Source organism: Bos grunniens, chromosome 25, assembly GCF_055505025.1.
Source record: "Bos grunniens cultivar Pamir isolate PY7600 chromosome 25, Bosgru_T2T1.0, whole genome shotgun sequence".
Classification (NCBI taxonomy): Eukaryota; Metazoa; Chordata; class Mammalia; order Artiodactyla; family Bovidae; genus Bos; species Bos grunniens.
In genome coordinates, this window is record NC_141189.1 from 33,447,178 (window position 1) to 33,470,006 (window position 22,829).

Here is a 22,829-nt window from a genome sequence, read left to right on the forward strand (position 1 = left end):
GGACACGACTGAAGCGACTTAGCAGCAGTAGCAGCAATGTCCTCAACGTTCACCACGTTCTATCATATGTCAATTTCCTTCCTTTTAAAGGCTGAAGAATATTTCATTGTGTGTACAGACCACACTTTGTTCGTCCATCCATCTGTCAGTGGACACTTTGGTTGCTTCCATGTTTTAGCTCTTGTAAATATTACTGCAATGAACATGGATGTACAAATATCTCTTCAAGACCCTGCTTTCAATTCTTAATAGATACCCAGAAGTGGGCTTGTTGGGTCATATGGTAATTCTGGTTTTAACTTTTTGAGGAACTTTCATACTATTTTCCATAACACTTGAAGCATTTTATGATCCCACCAGCAATGCACAGGTTTCCAATTTCTCTACATCCTCATCAGCAATTGTTATTTTCTGTTTTTTTTTTTTCAGAGTAGCGTGCAAGCTGGTGTCTTATTATAGATTTGACTGCCTCTCCCTGATGATTAGTGATGTTGAGCTGCTTCTTGTGTGCACGTTTGCAACTTGCACATCATGTTTGGAGAAATGTCTGTCCAAAGTCCTTTGCCTGTTCTTTAATGGGTTATTGGGTTTTTTGTTGTTGTTCAGTTGTTGCGTTTTTTTTTTAATATATTCTGGATATTAGGGACTTCCCTGGTGGCTTAGACGGTAAAGCGTCTGTCTACAGTGCGGGAGACCTGGGTTTGATCCCTGGGTCGGGAAGATCCCCTGGAGAAGGAAATGGCAATCCACTCCAGTACTATTGCCTGGAAAATCCCATAAGCTCTTATGAAATGTATGATTTGCAAATGTTTTCTCCCATTTCACTGGTTACCTTTCCAATCTGTCGATGGTTGTCCTGCAGTGAGCAAAAGTTTTTAAATTTTATGTAGTTTCAGTTATGATTTTTACTTTTGCTGTCTTTGCTTTTGGTATCATGTTGTGTGTATGGTATACGTTTTTACTGAAACGTTCACATATCATAAACTCAGAGTTTATACAATTCAGTGTGGTTTTTAGTATATCCACAATCCTGTCTTGTCCCAGGATTTTTCATCACCCTGGATGGGAGTCCTGGACCCTTCAAGCAGTCACGTCCCATCTCTCCCCTCCCCCAGCCCCTGGAAACCACGAATCTACTTTCCATCCCTTTGAATTTGCTCACTTTGGACACTTCACAGAAATGGGACCATACAGTATGTGGCCTTTTATCTGGCTTCTTTCACTGAGCATCATGTTTTCAAGGTTCATCCATGTTTTGGCATGTCCTTCACTGCTTTTTCTGGCTGAATCATATTTCATTGTCTGGCTAGAGTACATTTTCTTTATCCTTCATCAGTCGATGGGCACTTGAGTTGTCTCTGCTCTCTTGGTTCTTATGAATAACGCTGTGAACACTCACATGGGAGCCTTCCAGGTGGCTCAGTAGTAAAGGATCCACCTGCCAATACAGTAGATGCGGGTTCGAGCCCTGGGTCAGGAAGATCCCCTGGAGGAGGAAATTGCAACCCACTACAGTATTCTTGCCTGGAGAATCCCATGGACAGAGGAGTCTGGAAGGCCACAGTTCAGGGGGTTGTAAAGAGTTGGACACGACTGAGCGACTGAGCGTGCACACATGCACACACACTCGCACACACGTATGAACATTCAGGTACAAGTTTATGTTTGAATATATGTTTTCAGTTCTCTTGGGCAACAACCTAGAAGCCAAACTGCTTGGCCAAATGGTAACTATGTTTTAGTCATGCTGTGTTGCAGACCAACTTTTAGTGAGTATTCTGGGCTGCCAGCGGCCTTGAGGAGCAGGAGGAGCCTGGACGCAAGTTCAGGCAGTCCCAGGATTGGGTCCTGGCTCCACCATTCCCCAGCCAACTAACTGTGGTTGTGGGTTTGACTTGGCAGGCAGCCTCACAAGACATAAATAGGCTTTCATATATGGTGGCAAAGTGATAAAGAATTTACCTCCCAATGCAGGAGATGCAAGAGACATGGGTTTGATCCCTGTGTCAGGAAAATCCCCTGAAGTAGGAAATGGCCCACTCCAGTATTCTTGCCTGGAAAATTCCATGGACAGAGGAGCCTGGAGGGCTACAGTCCATGGGGTCACAAAGAGTCTGACACAACTGAGCGTACACACATACACATACCTGTTTATTTGGTTCTCTAGAAGGAAACAAGTCAGAGACACAGTATCTTCATCTCATGGAGGGACTCTGCAGCTCCCTTCTCTTATTTTCTCATCTGTAAAATGGAGATGAGGTTAGCTGTATCACAGGCTGTGTGAGGAGGACTCAATTGGGTGAAGAAAGTATATGTAACGAGGCCAGCGGGTCAGTTCAGTTCAGTCGCTCAGTCGTGTCCTACTCTTTGCGACGCCATGAATCGCAGCACATCAGGCCTCCCTGTCCATCACCAACTCCAGGAGTTCACTCAGACTCACGTCCATTGAGTCGGTGATGCCATCCAGCCATCTCATCCTCTGTCGTCCCCTTCTCCTCCTGCCCCCAATCCGTCCCAGCATCAGAGTCTTTTCCAATGAGTCAACTCTTCACATGAGGTGGCCAAAGTACTGGAGTTTCAGCTTCAGCATCATTCCCTCCAAAGAAATCCCAGGGCTGATCTCCTTCAGAATGGACTGGTTGGATCTCCTTGCAGTCCAAGAGACTCTCAAGAGTCTTCTCCAACACCACAGTTCAAAAGCATCAGTTCTTCGGCACTCAGCTTTCGTCACAGTCCAACTCTCACATCCATACATGACCACTGGAAAAAGCATAGCCTTGACTAGACGGACCTTTGTTGGCAAAGTAATGTCTCTGCTTTTGAATATGCTATCTAGGTTGGTCATAACTTTCCTTCCAAGGAGTAAGCGTCTTTTAATTTCATGGCTGCTGCTGCTGCTGCTGCTAAGTGGCTTCAGTCGTGTCCGACTCCATGAGACCCCATAGACGGCAGCCCACCAGGCTCCCCCGTCCCTGGGATTCTTCAGGCAAGAACACTGGAGTGGGTTGCCATTTCCTTCTCCAATGCAGGAAAGTGAAAAGTGAAAGTGAAGTCGCTCAGTTGTGTCCAACTCTTCTCGACCCCATGGACTGCAGCCTACCAGGCTCCTCTGTCCATGGGGTTTTCCAGGCAAGAGTACTGGAGTGGGGTGCCATTGCCTTCTCCGTTCATGGCTGCAGTCACATATAAATGGTACCTATTCTCTGATCATAAGTGTGACTTGGTATCCTGACTCTGGGCAGGGCTGGGGTGGAGCCTCAGTTGCAACAGGATGTCACGCTGGGATTGTCCCTGGAGCTGGGGACTGTCCCTCGGATGGAAAGTTTGGTTTATGCTTTCAAAGCACTGTCTTCACAAAATTCATTTGGACCCACATGTTGTGATTTCCAATGGATTCCCATCCAAAGTGGGATGATGTCCTCTTGCTCCAGGCAGAGTTATTGGATCTGAGGATGGTCTCAGTTGTCAGGGCTGGTTTGCTGGTGGGGTTTGGTCAGTGTTCCGTGGTTGGTCCTCGTTCAGCCCAATGGGCCTTAAATTGAGGGGACCACTACCCTCTGGTCTCAGGCACCATTGGGAGTTCCCTGTTGGTGGGGCAGGGACCCAAGGCAGAAATCACATGGAATCAAAATCCGCACCTAGCCTGTCAAGTAGGATAATGTTTTGTCTTTCAAGAAGTGTCCCACTGTCCATTCATCTTTCCATGACAGACACGCAAAGCTGTTCCTCAAAATGAGCTCCAGATGAAATTCTTGACTGCTTTTAAGGGGAAGTTAGATTGAGTGAAAAATAATAGCAAACACTTACTATCGTGGGCACTATTCTCAGTGTTTTACTCATAATATTCATTTAAGCTGTATTACAAACCTATGAGGGCTTCCCTGGTGGCTTAGATGGTAAAGAATGTCTACAATGCAGGAGACCCAGGTTCGATCCCTGGGTCAGAAAGATCCCCTGCAAAAGGAAAATGGCAACCCACTCCAGTATTCTTGGCTGGAGAATTCCACGACAGAGGAGCCTGGTGGGCTACAGTCCATGGGGTCCCAAAGAGTTGGATACGAATGAGCAACTTTCACTTTTTCACAAGCCTATGAAGTTGATACTGTGATTTTTTAAAAAATTAATTTCAAGATGAAAGAAATTGAAGGAAAGAGTTGAGGGATTGGCTCGAGCCGAGGTCACACAGCTGTGCAGTTGCAAGGTGGGGATTTGAACCATTAGATCTGGCTCTGGAGTGGCATCTTAGGTTAGGCTGTGCTTCGGGGAGCAGGTGTTCATGCAGGTGGGGATCCCTGGGGACAGGCACTGCCCTGGGATCAGCATTCTCAGGCTTTCCATCATCTGCTTCCTCCAGGGAGTCCTTCGTATTTTCCTTGTGTAGATGAGAGTGTGGAGTTGCCCCTTTTTGGCAGAGCAGGCTTTCTCAGCCCTTGGCACTGATACACATGTGTGCTCAGTAGTCACTCAACTGTGTCTTGCGACCCTGTGGACTGTAGCCTGCAGGCTTCTCTGTTCATCGGATTTTCCCGGCAAGAACACTGGAGTGGATACTTGGGACTGGCTGGTTCTTTGTAGGGGCTGTCCTGTGTGTTGCAGGATTTTAGCAGCCTCCCTGGACAGTACCCAGTTGATGCCAGTAATGCTGCCCCCCCTACCCAGTTGTGACAACCAAAGATGACTCCAGACTCTGCCAAGTGATGTGGCCTTGGGGCAGAATTGCCCCTGGTTGAGAACGCTGTTTTCATTATTCTCTTGCTGTCTCTGGGGTTTGGATTTAGGGAAATTAAATTTGTATTTAAGGGGACGCAGAGCATGCTTGAGACCTCTGTATTTGACATTGACCCCTGAGAAGCTGATGGTGTGGCGGGACAAGGAAGGAAGTGGGCAGGTGATGGTACAGATATGCCTCAGTGGCTGTCCACTATTCCCAGAAATCAAAACAGGTACATCTCTGATTGTTCCACACACATTGTGCTACAACACACTGATGAGAAGAATAATTTTGTTTTTTCTTTGTTGTTAGAAAATCTGATTGCCTCAATTAGTGAGGACCCCTCACCCAGACCTCTGTATGTGCAACAAATCACTCTGCCCCTGTCCCCACTCTAAAATCTATTTTAAAAAATACAGAAATAATGACACATAAGTAGGTCTCACAAAAGGCTGATTGTTTAATTTTAAGGAAGGTTCACGATTACCAAGGAAAATAACCCACAGAATCAAGGAACTAGACAAATTTCAGTTCTCTTTGATTAGGACACAGAATTACATGTTTTGAAATTAACCCCTTACGTCTCCATCTCCTTTAGTTCCCCTTCTTTATGTTTCTTGTTAACATGAAATTGATTACATAAGCAACGCCAACAATATAGTCACCCAAGGGACATTTCTTCTGAACCATAACTCACACAGTTGAGGAAGGCATCAGGAACCAGGAGGAGGTGGTGGTCAGACGTTGGTTCCTTGATGTTCCAAGCTTGACCATGTGGACCAGGAGTGTTTAACTCATCATTCATTTATTCCACGGTTGACACTATTGACATTTGGGGCTGGACATTGTTTGTGGCAGGGACTGTCCTGTGCACGCTAGGATGTTTAGCGGCATCTCTGGCCTCTATCCACTAGATTCCAGAAGCAGTCCCCTAGTTGCAGCAACCAAAAACATTTCCAGACGCTGCTGGCAAGGGACCCCAAATCACCTCCCATTTGAGAGCCACTGATTTATTCTTTCACTCACTCATTTATTCGTTAAGTCAAGAACACCTTTCAAGGACCTTCGTGTGCCTAGCACTGTTCTAAGGACTGCAGAGAAAACTAGATGGGCATGGTCCCTGTCCTCGTGGACCTGACGTTTTAATTGGGAAGAGACAGTGAATGTATCAGTGAATATCTACACAAAGTAACATCAGAGGGGGTAAGTGCCATGAGAAAGGGGGCCAGGTCCAGGTGGCCCGTTTAGATTCTAGAGGGCTCAGAGAAGGCCTGAGAAGGGGCATTTGGACTGAGACCAAAATGTGGAGGAGGAGCCAGGCATGGGAAGATGCACAGGAAGAGACTTCTGGCAGAGGGAAGAGCAAGTGCAAAGGCCCCGGGGTGGGAGCATAGTCTAGGGATGGTTGGAACCAGGCCAGGGTGTAGCAAGTGGGGAAGTGGGAGGAGGAGGCAGTTGGAGATTTGTTACGGAAGAGCTGCGGGGGCTTTGAAAATTCTGATGGGAAATTGGAATTGCTCTGCTTTGATGGGCAGTCTTTGGAGGGATTTGAGCAGGGGGAGAGGCATGATCTGACTGACCCTTGATAATGCTCCTGGTGACTATCAAGTGGCCTGTAGGGCAAGAAGGGTAGCAGAGAGATGTTAGGAGGCTGGTGAAGGGGCCAGGGTGAAAGATGCTGGCGGCCCAGACTGGCTGGACTCCAGGGACACACATGGGGAACTTGGCTTAAATTGACCGTTGTCCCAATTCTGCCACCTGCTGGGACTTCTGAGATTGTACAGTGACGCCTGTCCCTGGGCCTGCATTCCCAAGGGATCTCAGCTCTTATCAGCATCCCCAGTGAACTCAGCAAACAAAGGACCCAAACTTCAGGACCTCCATTCCCAAAGGTGCTGAATCAGTAGGTGTTGAGATGGGTGTGACAGGCTTCTGCAATGTGATTCTGCTCTGAGCGACTTGGCATCTATTTCTGGATTAAGTAGGGAGTGGTGTGTGTGTGTGTGCACGCGTGTGTGTTATGGGTAGGTATTGATAATGGGCTTCCCTGGTGGCTTAGCGGTAAAGAATCCACCTGCAATGTGGGAGATGTGGGTTCAATCCCTGGGTTGAGAAGATCCCCTGGAGATGGAAATGGCCACCCACTCCAGTGTTCTTGCCTGGGAAATCCCAGGGACAGAGGAGCCTGGTGGGCTACAGTCCACGGGGCTCCAACAGAGTTGGACTCAGCGACTAAACAACAATAGCAGGTGGTGATGCAAGGCTCAGCCATATATTCTGGCAAGTGATGCTGATGACATCTCCTTAATCAAGACTGGCTCAGTAACTTCGGGTTGGAATCCAAGGGGAATGGCCTGGGGCTGGCCCTACTCCAGCCCGAAGGAAATTCTCTTTACACAGGGGCTCAGCCTTGGGTGTTCCATGGCCGATGACTCACTCCTCACTCATTACGGGAGTAAGGAGGCTTTCAGAATGACTCAGAAACAGCCACAGATTGTGTTAATGGATCCTCACATTTTTCCTAGCATTGCAATACAGATGTCTCTCTCCTCAGGATAGTAAAATACTTTACAAAGTGCAAAGGAACAGTCAGCCAACTGACTCCCAGCCTCTGACATGCTTTCTTGGACCAGGGATAATGATGAAGAGTCGCTCAGTTGTGACCAACTCTTTGCAACCCCATGGAGTGTAGCCCGCCAGGATCCTCTGTCCATGAAGATTCTCTAGGCTAGAATTCTGGAGTGGAAAGCCATGCCCTCCTCCAGGGGATCTTCCCAACCCAGGGATGGAACCCATGTCTCCCACATTGCAGGCGGATTCTTTACCAGCTAAGCCACAAGGGAAGACCAAGAATACTGGAGTGGGTAGCCTATCCCTTCTCCAGGGGATCTTCCCGACTCAGGAATTGGACTGGGGTCTCCTGCATTGCAGGTGGATTCTTTACCAGCTGAGCTATGAGTTGTTCCGTTGGGGGCTTCTAATGCCTGGTTGTCCTCAGCAGCTGCTCATGAATGAATGCGTTGGGGGCTGCAGCATGGTGACATTCTAAGCACACTATCATTCCATCTCCATCTGTGAGCTGAAGTAATCTAGAAAGAGAAACTTCCCCTCTTCAAATAAATTGCAGGATATACTGTACAGAGAAAAGGCATAATAAATGCTCCACGCTTGCCCTTCATTTTTCCATTTTCCAAGTGATGAGTTTTGCTCCCCAGCATCCCCCATAAGTGACCACTGAGGGTTTTGCATAAGTATCACATGACTCACGGATTCAGACATTTTTATTGCTGTTCAGGTTCTCCCATCTTTGGCCAATGGGAGTGTCTACCCGTTGGCCTCTGAATGTTTTGACCTGGCTCTCACAGTCTTTGACAGCTTCCTTGTGATCTGGGATGTTCCGATCCCGTATTCATTTCTTATTCATTTCTCCATCTGTGCCTGGAGGCATCACTTCTCCAGGGAGCTCTGGCTCCTTTGGAGAAGGGAGTTTAGAAGCCACAGTCTGCGTTTGTCTCCTGCGCCAGCTCTCCGGCTCTGTGACCAGGGAGTGCATCAGGCAGGGCTGATATTAATAGCATCTCTTAGTGGATGTATTTTGGGGACTCACTATTGTCACCAAGCCTGTGTCCCCTTTCACTTGCTCCATGGGTCTCTGCGAGACAGCTGACAGGTGGAAACTGACAGATGAAACTCTGGGCGGATTCTGCCCCTCAGAGCAGCTGCTAGCCTGTAGGGCACCTTTGTGCAAATCAGAAGAGATGACCCTTCCACCCTTCCTTGGGCAGATGGTTCCTCCAAGGCCTGAGCTGAAGAGCTGAGCATGTGTAGATTTGCAGCTTCTTTGCTGCTTCTTTGCTCCAGGCCAGGGGCAATTTGCTTCAAGACTCGCTGAGCTTCTGACCCCTCAACTGAAGAGCGGCGCTCTGTCCCTTTTCAGCCTTGCTTATGTCCTCTGGGCTCATTTATCCCCAGGTAGGTGTTGTGGGTTGAAAAATTTATATCCTTCCCAAGAGATACATGTGGGTTTCCTCACCTCCAGGGCCTCAAAATGTGGCCTCACTTGGCAATAGGGTCTTTGCAGATGTGATTAGCTAAGATGAGGGCATCCTGGAGTAGGCTGGGGCCCTAGTCCCATATGATTAGTGTCCTTGAAAGAAGGCAGCTGTGTGAAGACAGACACATGAAGGAGGCCACGCAACAACGCAGGCAGAGGCTGAAGTGATGGAGGTACAAGCCAAGAAATCCCAAGGGTGCCAGCTGACATCAGAAGATAGGAGAGGGGGACTGGGATGGGTTTTCCCCTAGAGTCTCCAGAAGGAAGCAAGCCTGCAGACACAGAGATTTTGGTGTTTGTTTTGCTTTGTTGTTGTTTTTTTTTTTTTTTTTTGAGCACAATGAAATGATGGGTTTTAAGACAACATGATCTTGGTGTTACCCAGTTTGCTGTGTTTTGTTTTAGCAGCCCTGGGGAGCAAAAACAGCACTTTCCTATATTCCCTGCTACTCTGAGGGTGGTCCATGGACTAGCAGCATCAGCATCACCTGGGTGCTCATTAAAACGCAGACTCCTGGGCCCCACCCAGACCTCCTGAATCAGAGTCTGCATTTAACAAGCGAGCCAGGTGGTGGCGGTCCAGTGACCAAGACGCTATGCTTTCACTGCTGAGGACCCGGGCTCAGTCCCTGGTCGGGGAACTAAGATCCCACAAGCCTTAAAAAGGAAAAAAAAAAAAAGCGAGAGAGCCAGGTGGTGTGCATGTGGAAAAGCACTGTGTCATGCAATAGTATAACAGGAATGATTAGCCCCCAGGGCAAATGCACAGTTATTTCTGATAAGAGCGGGTATTGAACTCATTATTGAACCAGGCAGTATACTGAGTCCTTCTTTGCCTGTGATTCTCACGTAATCTTCCTGGCAGCTCCGTGCAGTTGGTACTTCTTACTCCAGAGAACACGATTCACACTAACAATGATTGAACGACGTCTCCTGGTTTGTGCAATTCAGTAGTCCTGACTCTTATCCCATTTTACAGATGAGGAAACTGGGACACACGGAGAGGTTAAGTCACTTACTCAAGGTCACACAGGTCCTCAGGGGTGGAGCTGAGATTTAAATCTATGAATTTGTCTCTGAACTTGTACCCAGGACTCTCTCTACTCACCTCGCCTGCCCTCCAAAGGAGAGCTGATGAAGGCAGCATCTCTCTCTTCCTCCCCACCCCAATTTCTTCTCCCTTTTAACTTGTAAAATAACACATAACATCAGATTGACCGTTTTAACCATTTGGGAGTGAATGATTCGGGCTTCCCTGGTGGCCCAGTGGCTGAGTCAGAGCTCCCAGTGTAGGAGGCCCGAGTTCCATCCCTGGTCAGGGAACTAGATCTCAGAATCTACAACGAAGACTTGGCACAGCCAAATAAATAATAAATATTAAAAAAATAATAATGATTCGGTGGCATTTAGGATGTTGACAATACTACACAGCCATCCTAACTGTCTCATTCCGGAATAAATTCATCACCCCAAATGGCAACCCCATAGCCATGAAGCAGTCACTCTCTGTCCTCTGATAACCGCTTACCTGCTTTCCGTCTCTGTGAGTTGGCCTGTTCTGGACTTTTCACAAGAATGGAATCCTGCACTATGGGACCTTTCATGTCTGACTTTTTTCACTTAGTATGTTTCCATGGTTCCTCCGTGTGGTTGCATGCATCGATAGTACTCAATAATTTTTTCATTTTTTTTTCTCAGTTGTTAAATATGCATGACAAAAAAAATCTACCATTTTAAGCATCTCAAGTCGGTGGCAGTAAGTCCGTTCAGACTGTTGTGTCACTGTGACCACCATCCGCCTCTAGAACCCCTTCAACTCCCCACATGGAGATCCTGTGAATGTGAAGCAATCAACTCCCATTTCCTCCTCCCTCCAGCCACCGGGACCCTATATTCTGCTTTCTGTCTCTATGAATTTGCCTCTTCCGGGTAGCTTACATAAATGAAATCTTACAGTATCTGTGTGTTTGTGTCTGGCCTCTTTCACCGAGCCTAAGGTTGTCGAGGTTCGCCCACACTGGAGCAGGTTTCCACGCTTCATTCCTTTTCATGGCTGAGTGACACCCCATTGCACGGAGAGTCCATTGATGGACTTTTGGGCCGCTTCCGCCTCGTGGTGACTGTGAACGTTGCCTCTGTGAAACTTCGTGTGCAAGGTTTTGTTTGAAGGCTTGTTTTCGGCTCTTCTGTGTTCCCGTTTCATTTGAAAATGCTGGGTCTTTAAGGAATCTGGTCCGTGGTTTGCACAGCAGCAGCGGCAGGGAGTGGGCGGTAGCTAGAGTCCGTGGGGAAGAATCACCCCTGGAGCCCTCGAGGAGAAGCTCGGGTCCCCGAAGAGGGCCCAGCCAGGGCTGAGCGGCCAGGGGCCTGCTGAACCATCTCTGGGGGTTCCCTTTGCCCAGCATTTTGCAGCTCTGCATACCCAGCTGATTGGAGAAGGGCATGGCAACCCACTCCAGTCTTCTTGCCTGGAGAATCCCATGGACAGAGGAGCCTGGTGGGCTACAGTCCATGCGGTCACAAAGAGTGGGACACAACTTAGCAACTCAACCACTATACCCAGCTGATAAAGATGGGATGTCTCTTTAAAAAGAAATAAAGAACAGAAACTAGAGGGGAAAACTGTGGCGGCCAGAGGGAAGTCTGTTCTTTTATTCACTTCCATACTCAGATCTCTGTCGTGCTGACCTTTGAATCAAAACTCTGAGCGCTTAGCAACCAGCATCTGTTGAGACATCCCAGCAGCCCCAGGCCTGCCTTCCTGGCCCAGATGTTGGGCGAGGATGAGGATGTGCTGTCATCTGAAACAAGAAGTTGGAGTCTGAAGGGTGATGGCACTAACGTTGCATCTGGAGCATTCTAGAAAAGTCCGTCTAGCCCCCACGGCTCACCTGCTGGGTTAGCAAGGCTTTTTTAAGTGTGGGTTCCTTCCTCCCTCTTTGTCCTCATGACTGAGTTTACCTTGAAAATAGAACAAAGGAGGACTCCTGGATGGCAACGAGCATGCAGATCTCGTTAAAATGAAGATTTGGGCTCAGGAAGCCTGGGGTAGGCCACTGATCCTGCCTTGCTAACACACTCCAGGGCACGAGGGGAAGGGAACAGGTGGATATGGTCTTCGTCGTCACTCTCTGGGGTCCCCTTCCCTGCCACATCTTCCTGGCGACACGCTGCTGTTAGTGTGAGAGCCACCTGACTCTAAGTGGGTGTCAGGGCTGAAGAAATACAGAGTAGCATCCTGCTTCTTTTCAACAATGAGGAAAGAGCATCCAATGGAAAGCATCCGAAAGGATCATGACCGGCCAAGGCTTTTTCTCACTTTCTCCCATTCTCAAAAATTTTGACCATGAATGAATCAAACAATATGTAGAGTGATATTAACAACATGTCCCCCTCTGGTCTGGCACCGTAGGTGTTTTTCCTCCTAGAAGCCTTGGCCATCTGAGGTTAAATGCTATTCTCCCATTTTACAGATGAGTAAACCGAGGCTCTGAGCGGTTTAATGCCCTGTCCAGAACCATGTACACAGAAAGGTTGGAGCGTGAGTGTGGATCAAGGCTTTCTGTCTTTCACTGTACTGACTGTCCAGTTTGGAGGTGGGTGGGCATTTTTACTCTATAGAGAGGGGTTGCCTTTCTTTTTTGCAGAGGAACTGGTAAGCCCAGAAGGACAGACCTATTTTCTGGAATTTTCCTTATGCATCCAGCTGTAGCAGCCAGTTACTCAACTGGGGATTTTTAGGTATGATTTTTTTTTTTTTTTGACCACAGATGGCCCCCAGAATAGCAACCTATAGACCTTTTATTCTTTTTCTTCTGAAACGTGCCTTGGCTCGATGCAAAGTCAAGTCTACCTCTGATGATTTCTTTATTTTTCTATTTTTTAATTCAGATTTACATAAAAGTACAGAGAACAATGCCCCCGGTGTTCCCATTACTCAGCTTCAGTCATGATCAACACGTGGCCAGACTATTTCATCTTTACCTCCGCCCACTCCCTGCCCCCAGATTATTTTGGAGCAAATTCTAGACATCATTTCAGATGCTATTTTTGTAGCAAAGTAAAGGAAGGAGAAAAGATACTGTCTTTCCTCAGACCTTTGCCACAGTGAAAAGCAGAAGGCGTTTCAGAGTATTTGAAAGATGATAGAATTGATGCTTTTGAACTGTGGTGTTGGAGAAGACTCTTGAGATCAGTCCCTTGGACTGCAAGGAGATCCAACCAGTCCATTCTGAAGGAGATCAGCGCTGGGATTTCTTTGGAAGGAATGATGCTAAAGCTGAAACTCCAGTACTTTGGCCACCTCATGCGAAGAGTTGACTCGTTGGAAAAGACTCTGATGCTGGGAGGGATTGGGGGCAAGAGGAGAAGGGGACGACAGAGGATGAGATGGCTGGATGGCATCACTGACTCGATGGACGAGAGTCTGAGTGAACTCCGGGAGTTGGTGATGGACAGGGAGGCCTGGCGTGCTGCGATTCATGGGTCGAAAAGAGTCGGACATGACTGAGCAACTGAACTGAACTGGAGTATTTAAAATTGGATGTTTGATAAAGAATTAGTTTTCAAAGTATTTTAACCAATAAAGGGCAACTTTTAAAGAAACTATTAAATCACTGTGGAATGGACAATTAAATCAAACTTTTGCCCCCAGTTTGAATGTGCTTTAGAAGTTTGTAGGGGGACTTCCCTGGCAGTCCAGTGGTTAAGACTTCACCTTCCATTGCAGAGGGTATGGGTTCGATTCCTGGTTGGGAAGCTGAGATCCCACACGCCTCTCAGGCAAAAAACCAAAGCATGAAACATGCAGTATTGTAACAAATTCAATAAAGACTTTAAAAATGGCCCATATTAAAAAAAAAATCTTTAAAAAAAAGGAAGTTTGCTGGGAAGGGGATGTGTGTGCCTGGGGTACATGGTCCTCTCCAACCCCACCCCTGACTTTACTCTGGCTAGACAGAGCACCACCCCCAACCTGTGACCATTTTTAAGAGTGGTTTTAGGTTTACCGAAAAACTGAGCAAAAAGTACAGAGAGTTCCCCTAAGCCCCTCCCCACCCCAGAGTTCCCCCTATGGTTATCATCTTGCAGTACCATCACACATTTGCTGTGATGAACCAGTGCATTGTTCGATAAAGTCCACAGTTTCTGTCAGGGCTCGTCCTTGACGCTGTACCTTCCCTTGTTGCTGTTTAGCTGCTCAGTGTGTCTGACTCTTTGCGATCCCATGCACTGCAGCACGCCAGGCTTCCTTGTCCTTCACAGTCTCCCAGAGTTTGCTCAAACTCATGTTCATTGAGTCGGTGATGCCTTCTGTAGGCTTTGACAAACGTATAATGGCATGTATCTACCATGACAGTGGTGGATACAGACCAGTGGTCATACAGACCAGTTTCACTGCTCTGAACATCCCCTGGGCTCCAACTATTCATCCTCCTTGTCTCTACACGCTGGCAACCATTGATCTTTTTCCTGTCTCCGTAGCTGAGGCTTTTCCAAAATGTCATAGAGTTAGATCCATACAGTATGTCGTCTTTTCAGCCTGGCTTCTTTCACTGTGTAGCATGCATTAAGGTTCCTGCATGTCTTTTCATGGCTTGAGAGCTCATTTCTTTTTTGTGCCGGAAAATAAAATATTCCTTTGTGTGGATGTACTATGATGTATCCATTCACTTATTGAAGGACATCTTGGTGCTTCCAAATGGGGGAAGTTATGACTAAAGGGCTTCCCAGATGGTGAAAAAACCTGCCTGCCAGTGCAGGAGATGTAAGAGACACAGGTTTGATCCCTGGGTTGGGTAGACCCCCCTGGAGGAGGGCATGGCAACCCTCTGCAGCATTCTTGCCCAGTTAGAGGAGCCTGGTAGGCTACGGTCCATGGGGCCGCAGAGTCAGACATGACTGGGTGACTAAGCAGCTGCAGCAGCGCACATACGGTAAATCACATTCATCCTAAATGTACAGGTGGATGAATTTTTATATAGATGCACATGAGGGATCAAGATGTGGGACATCTCCAGCGTCACAAGCCCTCTTGTGTGTCAGTCACTGCTCTTGCCTTCACTGCTCTGACTTCAAGCACAATCCATTGTTTCTGTCGGTCCGGCAGCTCCTGCCCTATAGCTTTGGAAGTAGGTGGTGAAGTAGCGGGGAGAGGTCATTACTGGCAGTTTGATTCATTTTGGTTTGTCTTTAATGGAGCCTAATTTCATCATCAAATTCTTCCTGCCTGTCTAGAGCAGGGATTGGCATGAGTTCTGGTTAGATATTTTCAGCTCTGCCAGAGAATGAGTGAGCATGGCTGTGTTCAAATAAAACTTTATTTACAGAAACAGGAAGTGGAGTTTGGACGGGAGTTTGTGAGTCCAGGATGTTCTCAGTCGCTAAGTCATGTCCAACTCTTTGGGACACCATGGACTATAGCCCACCAGGCTCCTCTGACCATGGAATTCTCCAGGCAAGAACATTGGAATGGGTTGCCATTTCCTACTCCAGGGAATCTTCCCAACCCAGGGATTGAACCCATGACTCCAGCGTCCCCTGCATTGGCAGGTGGATTCTTTACCACTGAGCCACCAGGGAAGCCCCCAAACCAGGATAGAGCAGTGATTTTCCTTTGTAAAGTTCATGTCCATTTGTTGTTGTTCAGTCGCCAAGTTGTGTCTGACTCTTTGTGACCCCATGGACTGCAGCACGCCAAGCTTCCATGTCCCTCACCATCTCCTGGAATTTGCCTAAGTTCAAGTTCATTGAATCGGTGATGCCATCCAACTGTCTCATCCTCCGTTGCCCTTTTCTCCTTCTGCCTTCAATTTCTCCCAGCATCAGGGTCTTTTCTAATGAGTTGGTTCTTCGTATCAGGTGGCCGAAGTATTGGAGCATCAGCTTCAGCATTAGTCCTTCCAATGAATATTTAGGGTTGATTTCCTTTAAGACTGACTGGTTGGATTTCCTTGCAGTCCAAGGGACTCTCAAGAGTCTTCTCCAGCACCAGAACCTGAAAGCATCACGTCCAGGCCCCACTCCAAATCTAAACCCACATGTCATGGGACCAGGGTAGCCTTGTGAGCATTTTAAGGCCTCCTCAGGTAACTTTCAAGCACATATCATGCAAACCTACTGGCTTTCCCTCCACAGGGGGAGACAAGATGTGTGCTGGGCCCAGAACTGTGAAAGTGGCTTTGAATTTAAACAAAAGCCCAGCTAGACCCTCCTGACCTTGACTTAGGTAATCTCATTTCCCTTTTCACCACCTATCATTCTCTCTTCTTCCTCCTCTTGAGATAACAGGCTTCTGTCCTGGGTTGGAGGGGGCAGGATGGATACTGATCAGAAAATACTTCTGTAAAAGCAGTAAAGAACCCACCTACCAATGCAGGAGATGCACATTTGATCCCTGGTTTGGGAAGATCCCCTGGAAGAGGGCATGACAACCCACTCCAATATTCTTGCTGGAAAATCCCATGGACAGAGGAGCCTGATGGACTATAGTCCATGGGGTCACACAAAGAGTCGAACCGACGGAGCACGCACAGTTGAGGATGAGGAAGTTTCCTTGGTGACAGCAGAGGGGCTGGGGCATTATGGGGGAGATCAGGAGTCTTGGGGGATCCCTGCAGAGATGAAAAGTCAGCCCCTGGGGAATGAGAGAGAGAAAGTGTGGTCAGAGGGGGAATTTTACAGTTTGGCTCCTTGGGTAACGGTTTTGAGCGTGTGTGAGATTGTCAGCTGTTCGCAACGACTGAGCATGGTGTGTGTTTCAGGCACTGTATACCTGCCACCTTCACTTAATCTTTTGAAGCAAATAATCTCGGCAGGGGCTTCCATGGGTCCTCCCATTTTACAGAAGCAGAGACTGAGGCAATGAGAAGTTCTGTAGCTTAGGGACAGCTGCGGAGCTACTCAGAGGTTGGACCCTGGCAGTCGGGCATCTCTGTACTGTTTGCCTGTCAAGGCGCGGGCACCAAGTGGGTGCCTGGGATCAGGGAGCTGGAAGCTGGTGGTGTTGAGAGGTGGAGATGACTGTTGGCTCATATGTGCTCCGAGGCTGTAGAGGTGGCCAGAGAGAAGGCTGAGGGCACAGGGGACCCCATATCAGGGAAGGGTGGGTAGGCTCAAACCATAGCCTTCCAAACTCAGAATGTGAAAGCTGATCTCTGAGCTCACATTTGTGTTAGCGGAGGGAGACGGGTGAGCCGGGGCCCAGGCTAGGCAAACTGCAGGGAGAGGGGGTGAGGGTTTGAAGAGCTGTCCAGAGAACAGCCCATGTAAAACAGGATTAAAGCATTATTTGAAAGTACAACACGAGTCCTTTTCTGCTTGCTTTGGGCTTGGTTTGGATACTTAAAACAACAGCAGCAACAATAATGATACCGTCCATTCAAGTTAAGGAAACAGTTAACCAGGACTCAATTAAAGCAGAACCTTCCAACAAGTGGAATTTTTTCTGCATTTTATTTCAGGAAACCACAGTCAGAAAAAGAAAAATAGTGGGTGGGCAGGGGATTTATTTGAAGGCATAAATTCCAGGTTTCACCTTGGATTAGTGAACACTTGGGCCTCTGTACACCTTTTAAGTCTCTACTGTTCTACAAAAAAGACAGATGTTCCCAGTAAGCCCAAAGGGACTGGATTACAAGGTTCAACACAACAAATATTTGCTGAGAATCTTAAAGCCAGGTGCTCTTGGGGGTATAAAAATGGTCTCTGCCCTCAAAGGACATTGGAAAAGGATTCATTTATCTTTGGGTGAAGGGCTTCCCAGGTGGCTCAGCGGTAAAGAATCTGCCTCCAAGCAGGAGACTCGGGTTTGATCCCTGGGTTGGGAAGATCCCCTGGCGGAGGAAACGGCAACCCACTCCAGCATTCTTTTTTTTAAAATAATTTTATCTATTTATGGCTGGGCAGGGTCTTCATTGGTGCGCGAGGGCGTTCTCTAGTTGCAGAGTGGGGGCTACTCTTTGTTGCAGGCCCTAAAGTACGCAGATTTCAGGAGTTGGGCACATGGGCTTAGTTGCTCCGCAGCATGTGGAATCTTCCTGGACCAGGGAGCGAACCCGTGTCCTCTGCATTGGCAGGCGTTTTCTTATCCACTGCGCCACCTGGGAAGTCCCCACTCCAGCATTCTTGCCTGGGAAATTCCATGGACAGAGGAGCTTGGCGGGCTACAGTCCATGGAGTTGCAAAGAGTTGGACACGATTTAGCAGCTAAGCATGCAATGCATGCATCTTTGGGTGAAGGGGGCGAAATTATGTTAAGACAATTAAATCCTCAATAATGTATAAGGCAAAAAGAGGTATCAGAGGTGGACTTCCCTGACGGTCTAGTGGTTAAGACTCTGCGTTTCCACTGCAGGGGGCACAGGTTTTATCCCAGTTCAGGGAACCAAGGTTCCACATGCCATGTGGCGTGATCAAAAGAAAACAGTATGAGAGATTCCCCAGAGTCTTGTCTTCTGGAACAATCAGGTTTGGAAGTGCCATGCGATCACATCTAATTCTTAAATGCCTCTGGTTCGGTCAGATGCCAGGAGAGCTTGGCATCTGAAAGGCACAGGTGAGAACCTTCGGGAGAACAGCTGGCGTTGGGCACAGCCCCTTCTTCCTTTGCAAGAGGAGGAGTAAGTGCCGAGGTCATCACACACCCTGCATCTGAATCTTAGCTGACATCCCCGTGGGAGTCAGGAGCCCACCGTGCTACAGGAGCCTCCACGGTGCTCACCCTGACCGCCTTCCTTCTCGGAGATCAAGCAGGCTCGTCCCCCGAAGGCCTGTTGGCTGCCTTTAGACGTGGCAAGTTGGAGGCTCCCAGGCCCTGTGAAACACAGCCTGCGGCATTTTATTGACATAATTAGTGGCCGTCATTTAAAACTCAGATTTCCCACAGAAGGTCTAGGTTTCTAGCTTCCTGCAGAGATATCGGGTCTGGCAATACTGGGTTAGTTTGCTAGTGTCAAGTTGCCCGCCCTCTTTCCCCAGCAGTGAATTACTACCTGTCATGGGGCAGAAAACTAAGATCACGGCATCTGGTTCCATCACTTCATGGCAAATAGGTGGGGAAACAGTGGCTGACTTTATTTTTGGAGGGCTCCAAAATCACTGCAGATGGTGACTGCAGCCATGAAATTAAAAGACTCCTTGGAAGGAAAGTTATGACCAACCTAGCATATTAAAAAGCAGAGACATTACTTTGCCAACAAAGGTCCGTCTAGTCAAGGTTATGGTTTTTCCAGTAGTCGTGTATGGATGTAAGAGTTGGACTGTAAAGAAAGCTGAGCACTGAGGAATTGATGCTTTTGAACTGTGGTGCTGGAGAAGACTCTTGAGAGTCCCTTGGACTGCAAAGAGATCCAACCAGTCCATCCTAAAGGAGATCAGTCCTGAGTGTTCATTGGAAGGACTGATGTTGAAGCTGAAACTCCAATACTTTGGCCACTTCATGCAAAGAGCTGACTCATTTGAAAAGACCCTGATGCTGGGAAAGATTGAGGGCAGGAGGAGAAGGGGACGACAGAGGATGAGATGGTTGGATGGCATCACTGACTCAATGGATATAAGTTTGAGTAAACTCCGGGAGTTGGTGATGGACAGGGAGGCCTGGCATGCTGCGGTCCATGGGATCACAAAGAGTCAGACACGACTGAGCAACTGAACTGAATGGGGCTTGTAGGATCAATTTCTTTTTTTTTTTTTAATTTATTTTATTGAAGTAGAGTTGATTTACAATATTGTGTTAGTTTCTGCTGTACAGCAAAGTGATTCAGCAGTTATACATGTATATACATTCTGCTTTGTATTCTTTTTGATTAGGTTTATTACAGGATATTGACTATAGTTCCCTGTATACAGGAGGACCTTGCTGTTGATCCATCCTCTATATATAATACTTTGGATCGGCTAATGCATCCTCAGTCCATCCCTCCCCAACCCCTTGCCCTTGCATACGGCCTGCTTTCTGGGTCCAGGGTTAAATGCTGCTCATCACCATCATTCCTTGGTGGCATGGCAAGGAAATGGCAACCCACTCCTGTAGTCTTGCCTGGACAGAGGAGCCTTGTAGGCTACAGTCCATGGGGTCACAAAGAGTCAGACACGACTGAGCAACTTCACTTCATCACCAGCACCAGTGGTTTGGACCTGGACATGCCCACGTGGCCCCCGCTGATGTGAGGCTTCTGAACCCATGGGCTGCATGTGACCACGCAGCTCAGTTACTGGTGGAATAACCCAACATTTCCCTTTGGGGAACTGGTCATTGTTGCTGCTAGGCAGGAAGGCGGTGATCATTGTCACGATACACTTGAAAAGTGACCCAGTTTCGAAGAGGGCAAGTGATATTTGCAGTCAGATTATGGGAAAGTACTGGATTCTTCGAGGGTGGGAAAAATGTTGGTGTGATGAGGACTGTTTTGAGTCTTCTAGGCGAGTGATGCTTTCTCTGAGCTGTGCCCTGGTGGAGTCTGGGTTGAGACGCACCAGGAACATGTGGGTCCTGGAAGCCACAGAGCACGTTCAGCCACTGTCCTTGGGGCCCTGGTCTGAGCGGGCTTCTGGGTTCTTTCCTAGGCACCCGGTGGCCACGTTTTTCCACCTGTTTTTCCGCGTGAGTGCCATCGTCACCTACGTGGGCTGTGACTGGTTCAGCAAGAGCTTCGTGGGCTGTTTTGTGACTGTGCTTCTCCTCCTGTCCTTTGACTTCTGGTCTGTGAAGGTGAGCCCCGGCCCCCCGCAACCTGTGACTCCCTCTTCCGAAACACGGGCTGCGTTTCCAGCAGCTCACTGACCCTTATGCACACTTGAGAATACTGAGCCAACATCACTTAAAAGCAGAGGAAAAAAGTACATTATATAGTTGAATAAATGGCTTCTGGGTGGCCACTGCCATGCTTGCAGACATGTACTATGTGAGGGAGACAAGTCCACAGGGTTTTAGGGTTTTTGTAAATTTCACATATCATATCATAAATAATGTATTTTAAAATTCTATAAAATAGGCGTACATGTATATATATGACATATGTGTATGTATGTCTGGGGAGTCTGTCTTTTTTGTGAATGGAACTTAATTTTTAAAAGTTTTTATTGGAATATAGTTGATTTACGATGTTGTGTTAGTGTCCAGCATATAGCAAAGTGAATTAGTTACACACACGTCTTCTCTTGTTAGATTCTTTTCCCATTTAGGTCATTAGAGTACTGAATAAAGTTCCCTGAGCTATACTGTAGGTACTTATTAGTTATCTATTTTATATATGGGTTCCCCCGATAGCTCAGTTGGTAAAGAATATGCCTACAATGCAGGAGACCCCAGTTCCATTCCTAAGTCAGGAAAATCTACTGGAGAAGGGATAAAATATATATATTTTACATATAGTAGTATGTATATGTCAATCCCAATCTCCTAATTTATCACTCCCCCACTTCCTCCCCCAGTAACCCTAAGATTATTTTCTGTATCTATAACTAATTCTGTTTTGTAAATAAGTTCATTTGCATTGGATTCCACATATATGCCACGTCATATCTGTCCTTCTTTGTCTGACTTACTTCACTCAGTGTGATAATCTCTGGGTCGATCCATGTTGCTGCCATGGCATTATTTCATTCCTTTTTATGGCTGAGTTATATGCCATTTTATATATGTACCACATCTTCCTGATCCATTCCTTTGTCGATGGACAGGTAAGTTGCTTTTTAAGGTAAGCTTAGTTAAGAATTATAGACCTTAAAACTGATTTCGAGAAAGCCCCACTGTTCAGTCCCCCTCTCCTCAGGTTCGACATGAATTGGTCACTTTTATTCATTCAGGATAAGATGAGGCCTCTTTCTTGACCTGTGATCTGATTAGGAGCATTCTGTCCACTTTTCTCAGAATGTAACCGGACGACTCATGGTGGGTCTTCGCTGGTGGAACCAGATTGATGAAGACGGGAAAAGCCACTGGATTTTTGAAGCCAGAAAGGTATCTTCCAATACTTGTCAAGCTAGAGCCGAGAAAACGGCCGTGGAAAGGCCCTATGGGTTCCTTTCAAGCTCTGCATGATCTGATCCCTGCCGGACACAAGGCCCATGGGGCTGGTGCCCGTTCAGAGCCCCCACTGGCAGAAGCCTGTGTGATATTAACGAAAATCAGACCACGCTCCTTTGGGACCGTTCCTGCGAGTTGTGCAACCGAATCTCTTTCTTGCCGTAGGTCTCTCCAGACATGGTGGCTGCCACAGAGGCGGAAGCGCGGGTCTTCTGGCTCGGCCTCATCGTCTGTCCCATGATTTGGATCGTGTTCTTTTTTAGCTCCTTATTTTCCCTGAAGCTCAAGTGGCTGGTAAGGCAACACTTGCTCGGATGTCTGTACAGAACTGGCGGTTGTAGAAGTGGGTTTTTGTTCTTGATTGAGTGATCGGTGGATTGAAACAGCTTTATCGAGAAAGAATTCACATACCAGGCAGTGCGCTCATTCTGTGTGTCTGATTCGGGAGCTTCCCAGGTGGCTCAGTGGTAAAGAATCCACCTGCCAAGCAGGAGACAGGTTTGATCCTTGGGTCAGGAAGATCCCCTGGAGAAGGAAAGGGCAACCCACTCCAGTATTCTTGCCTGGGAAATCCCATGGATAGAGAAGCCTCGAGGGCTACAGCCAGCGAAAAAGCGAAAATCGCTCTGTCGTGTCCGATTCTTTGTGACCCCGTGGGCTGTATAGTGGGGTCACAAAGAGCTGGACACGACTGAACGACTGAACAACAGCAACAAGTCTGTTCTCAGGGTTGTGCAGCCAGCACCACAGTCAGTTTTAGGAAATTTTTATCACCCCTGGAGATCCTGAGCCCTTTAGCCATGACCCTCCCCATGCCTCTGTTCCCCTAGCCCCTGTCGTGAAAGTGTTAGTCGCTCAGTCATGACCAACTCTTTGTGATCCCATGGACTGTGGCCTGCCAGGCTCCTCTGTCCAGGGAATTCTCCAGGCAAGAATACTGGAGTGGGTAGCCAATCCCTTCTCCAGAGGATCTTCCCAACCCAGGAATCAAACCAGGGTCTCCCGCATTTCAGGCAGATTCTTTACCACTGAACCAC

General features: G+C 47.6%; 1 protein-coding gene across 3 annotated transcripts in view; it reads left to right on the forward strand.

Moving 5' to 3' along the window:
- Window positions 1-22,829, forward strand: part of TVP23A (trans-golgi network vesicle protein 23 homolog A) — a 43,948-nt gene that overhangs the window by 18,200 nt on the left and 2,919 nt on the right. For all 3 annotated transcript variants that reach the window (XM_086375796.1, XM_086375795.1, XM_086375797.1), the window contains 3 exons: window positions 20,331-20,475; window positions 21,637-21,726; window positions 21,958-22,086. In XM_086375796.1, coding sequence (XP_086231922.1) covers window positions 20,331-20,475; window positions 21,637-21,726; window positions 21,958-22,086 — 364 coding nt within the window. The remainder of the gene's footprint in view (window positions 1-20,330; window positions 20,476-21,636; window positions 21,727-21,957; window positions 22,087-22,829) is intronic.